The following is a 5,000-nucleotide window of genomic DNA, read 5'->3' as shown; positions in this document are numbered from 1 at the left end:
ACAACCCAGAGGTCCTTAGCATGTCCCTTTGCTTAACTGAATTAGGTTTCTGTGTTCCTGGACTTGCTGTTCGAGTCTAATAAAATAATTATATACAGTTTGGAGTATTAGCGATTAGCTCAGACTGCAGGGCAGGGCTGGCTGACAAAGAAGGTTAAGCCATCAAAATGAACACGAAAACTCTGTCTGTCACCAGCACCAGCATTCCACGGACTCCAGGCTGCGGGTACGTGTCTCACGGCTGCAGGCTGACCGACTACAGCTGCAGCTCGGGGCCGGATGCTGTTTCTCCTGCCACGTTAGCTCCGGCAGTCCCAACTTGAACTGACATCACAGACCATTAAATTTTTATCAATTGCGGTATGATTAATCCCCCAGTACATGGGCAGGACTTAAATATTTAGAATGCTTCTTCTGTGATGACTTTAATGCATGTAAAGTAACGAGATTAACTCCAGTACACTCAAATATATTTAAATATGTATCCTCCCCGAGCTGTCGGCGGTTTCCGCGTGCAGGGTCTCTGTGGCTGTGTCAGGCTGTATTTGATGCGGGCCTGCCTGTGATAGCCGGGTATCTGGCCTTGCACAGGCTGCCTGAGCGCCTGCCCCATTTGGCGTGGAATGTGATTCCTGGCTCTTCCAGCTTCTGATTCATTCAGGTTTTATTGCTGTGTAATTTTCTTATTCTAAAATAAAAAGCTCTCCAACAAAAATTACTATGCATTAGGCCGCGGTAGCCTACTCAAATGGATATTAATACAGTTTATCTCTGAAAGGACGAATAATGTATTTGAAACAGATAAAAGGCCCTCCACTAAATGAGGAATGTTAATATCTTATGGCACGGTTAATAAAGAGATATTTCACAAGGGAGATTTGTTTTATGACTTTTGATACAACAGTCTTATAATCTGACATATCTTAAATGATATAATTTTGTGCTCACATTCATTTCTTTTATACGAAGCAGCTCTCTTAGCAAGACTTGAATTCAGAACAAATCACGGGCCCTAATTACTTTGGGGGCGGGGCGGGGTGGTGCATTATAGAGCTCCTGGGCTGAGTTCCCTGCCGAAAGTTGGAAGCTTAGAATACATTTTGAGAAATGTCTTGTTTTTGTTTTTTTTTCTCTCCTCCTTCAGCAGAAAATAACGTTTGTTTTTGTTGTGTTTAAGGCAGCGTTTAAATTAATTTAACCCAGCGACACATGTTCAGAGACTAAGCATGCTGCTAAATAATCCCTTGGAATAAATTGCTCAGGAACCAAGTACATTAATTTACGGCTCTCCTGATGCTGACAGATGTGAGGGCGGGAGGAGAACCTCCAAATATTAACATAAAATAAATTTGCTTTATTCTTCTTCATATTTCTTCCCCATCCCCGCCTTGAGCTCACCCAAGGCTCCTTCTCTAATTATCCACGAGGTCAGTAAGCAGAATTGGGAAGAAGCGAGGAGATCAATACAAATTATCCCTGAGCAAACCAGTGCTGACAGTCTGAATTGCAGCATATGTTTACCCAAAATCAGGCAATTTATCTTAATATCAGCAAAGTAATGCAGTGCAGGTGAAAGGTCAGGCAATCTCTCCCCCTCATAATTACCCAGTTCTAAAACAGGAAAGTGGTATTGATTGGCCTGGCTCGGTGCTCGGTGACTGGACATGCCAGAGCCTCGCCCTGCCCGGCTGGGCCTCGCCTTGTAAACTCGACACGCCGAGGATTTATGAGATGTGTGCGAAGGGTCTTCAGCGTTTCTCCTCCAGTTGGAGAATTTGCCAGAGAAGTCTCAGCGACTCCCCGTCTCGCTGGGTGCGGGGCCGTGGGTTCTGTGTGGTTCGACACTCGAAGGTGGTCAGTGGGCTCTGCTGGTGGCAGCTGCTCTTGGGGGCACAGAGGCAGGATCACCCCACCCTCAGTGGTCAGAAACCGCCCGGAGCCGGAATGTGGGTCACTTCTCCTGCAGTTCCAAGACAAGGGCCATTTTTTCTAATTCTTCCATGTAAATTCACTGGGCTTCCAGGAGCCAAGCCCCCAGTGGAAGTTCAAGCTGCGACAGCAGCCTCCCCGCCCCCACCCGGTTTGGCAGAGACCTCCAGGGTTCAATGACGTCATCTTCCCAGCAGCCCGCCCAGTGCCCAGCTCACTCTGGGTGGTGCATTCAAGATGTAAATGCTCTTCAGGCTGAAGCAAGAGGTGAAAGGTACCCTCCTGTTTATACTGCTTTTAAATGTTTTCGGTGCCAGAAGAAGTGTACCAGTTGAACTGAAACGTTGGAAGATGCCTCCCCCAGAACGGGAGTATATGGTTATGACAAGTCATAAGGCTTCCGGAAGCTTGCGTTAAAGCGTCTACCACCTGTCAGGGGCATTTGCATGAAATCAATAGCGGCCGCCCATCTATCTTTCCTGATCACCTTTCATCAGGCCGATTCATTAAGTCAAACAGTCATGGTGATTAGCTGGGAGAGAGGAGAGACCCTGACACAGTGGAGAGGCACCGTGGGCCACCCGTTTTGTTCCCTAATCAAGAAATGTAATACTTGATCTCATCCTGTCTGGACGCAGTCGCTGGGTGAGGCCCATCCGCCCCGCTGCCCACACCACACTCTCGCCTGACACCCTTGTCCCGGCCCAGGCAGAGACATGACAAATTGTCCCCCAAGTCAACGCTGACAGCCTCTGATGATTAATGGTTTGATTATGAAGTGGTTTTACACATACGGAATTTACATCACAGAGAGGTAGAAATTTGGCCATGTCACATGTGCCGAGGCATTTTGAAGAGCTTTACTGTTTGCAAAGAAAAAAGAGGGCGAAATCGCGGCAAAAGCCATGTCATGTAAAATCAATACGTCGGATCAATGCTTTATTAACAAGAAAATGTCTTACTTCACATTCCTGTGCGGACCTTTGTCTCCGGGATGGATGATGGAATGTCAAATCATATCGGGGGCCTCCGCGTTCGGGCCGTTATTGAGTGCACGCGCGTCTTCCGGCGTCGCTGATGAGACCCACCGTGGGCGCTGACGCCGCGGCCCGCGCGTGAGGGTGACCAATTATTTCGGGGAGCGCTTCCAGAGGTGGCCTCGCCTTCCTCCTTGTAGCTGGCAGGCCGCGGAGGGGGGTGGTGTTAATTGTCAAATTACGTGCTAACGAGCGATGGCCGAATTGCGGGCTGCGTGCTGCATAGACGGCGGTCGGTCTTATTAGCCTCAGAAAACTCCCTGATTTATGTCTCGCCATGCACCGTGGCGTGACTCCACGGAAAACGATATCTACATCGAGAAGTAATGTACTCTAATAAGTATTTCCATCTTAACTCGCGTCCCCGGCCTCCGGGCTCAGTTTGGGTTGGAGTCGGGCAGAGCCATAATAAAGCCCAATGGCTCCTTATAAAGCTTGTTAAACACAGAGTGTGCAGTCGGACGGAGTCCCGGCCGTGATTCATGCACTGTACACAGCGCGTGTGCCGCTGATTTATGGCCGCGCACAGTTCATAGTCAAAATTACAATTTGAGGGATAAAAAGATTAATTACTATTTGTGGCCGGCAATTTCGCGAGGCTGGAGGAACGATAGCGCTCTACATCAGCTTGTAGTCAGCCATTCACAGATTATTAAAGCTTTGCAAGAGTGAGTGTTCCTCCTGCCTGGTTTGTGCTCCGGCAATATGCTAGACAAAAAAGGACCACAGGGATAAATCTGAAGCCAGCAATAGCCGGACATATGTCATAATTGCCAGTTTCCCATAAATCCCTGGCCAGTGTGGAAGGCACCGCGCAATGTAGACAGTGATCATGACAGTCGTGATTGCTATCTATGGCCCCGAGACCTGCAACTTTCTGACGGCCCTACCATTTCTACAATATATTGAGTCACCCTTTGACTTTCTTCCAGTCTAATTATAGATTAGAAATAATCATTGCTTTTATGTGCAAAAGAAAGGGGGAAATCCATGTCTTCAGACAGAGCGAGCATTTAGGGGTGCTTGCCTTCCAGAGCGTCAGAGGAGGAGAGTCACACATTTATTTGTAAGCGTGCAGTAAACAAGTAATGGATGACGTAGAAGTAACTAACCTGACCTACATCTCTGTCCTGTTACAGCCCTTAATGAGCCGACCATAGATTACGGTTTTCAGAGGTTGCAGAAGGTGATCCCGAGACATCCGGGCGATCCCGAAAGGTTACCCAAGGTTAGTAAAAGGGCAGGGGGCACCCCACTCGTGGTGGGACCGCCACCGGGCTGGTTCCAATTGGGGGGCAGCAGGTGCTCTGGGATGGGAGCCTCTGGACGCCCCGAACCCTGTGGCCAGGAAAGGCCGACGGGCGCTGGGCCGACTCAGAGGTGGGCGGAGGGTGCGGGCAGGGGCCGCGCCGTCCCGTTTGCTGTTCCATCGGTGCAGGACCACGTTCTTTTTTTTTTTATTTTATTTTTTTAATTTTTTAATCCTCACCTGAGGACATTTTTCTATTTTTTGTTCAGGTAGAGTTCAGGAGGGAGAGAGAGAGGAACATAGAGAGAGAGAGAAACATCGATATGAAAGGAACACATCGAGTGGCTGCCACCCACACGACCGACCAGGGCCGGGGACAAACTGCAACCAAGGTACATGCCCTTAGCGGGAACCGAACCCGGGTCTCTCCGGACCGCAGGCCGACGCTCTAACCGCTGAGCCAAACCGGCCAGGGCAGGACCACGTTCTTAAGGGAGGAAAAGAAGGGTTTCTCTGATACAAATATTTTGGATTCTGCAAGGGGGACGTAAACTTGCGCGTAATGCAATAGTTCAATTAGACATTTTCCACTCCAGTAGCTCACGCCGATCTTCATCTCGGCAGCCCCCGTCTGATCTGTGATTACTCGATTCTTGTTTTCCTTTCATTTTCTAAAGCTCGATTCAGTTTAATCTTTTGTTTACAAAGCTTTTGTTATAAGTCCCTGACTTAGCAGGCTAACAAATGAAGTCCACATATTAATATCTAGGGGGACTTTTCATTTA

At 48.5% G+C, this 5,000-nt stretch overlaps 1 protein-coding gene across 9 annotated transcripts in view; it reads left to right on the top strand.

The window, feature by feature from the left end:
* Positions 1 to 5,000, top strand: part of EBF3 (EBF transcription factor 3) — a 116,511-nt gene that overhangs the window by 99,911 nt on the left and 11,600 nt on the right. For all 9 annotated transcript variants that reach the window (XM_036265441.1, XM_036265440.1, XM_036265438.1 and 6 more), the window contains exon 11: positions 4,106 to 4,194. In XM_036265441.1, the coding sequence (XP_036121334.1) occupies positions 4,106 to 4,194 (89 nt within the window). The remainder of the gene's footprint in view (positions 1 to 4,105; positions 4,195 to 5,000) is intronic.

The sequence above is a fragment of the Molossus molossus genome, unplaced genomic scaffold (genome assembly GCF_014108415.1).
Source record: "Molossus molossus isolate mMolMol1 unplaced genomic scaffold, mMolMol1.p scaffold_m16_p_17, whole genome shotgun sequence".
In the NCBI taxonomy this organism is placed as follows: Eukaryota; Metazoa; Chordata; class Mammalia; order Chiroptera; family Molossidae; genus Molossus; species Molossus molossus.
This window is presented reverse-complemented; position numbering and strand designations above follow the sequence as displayed.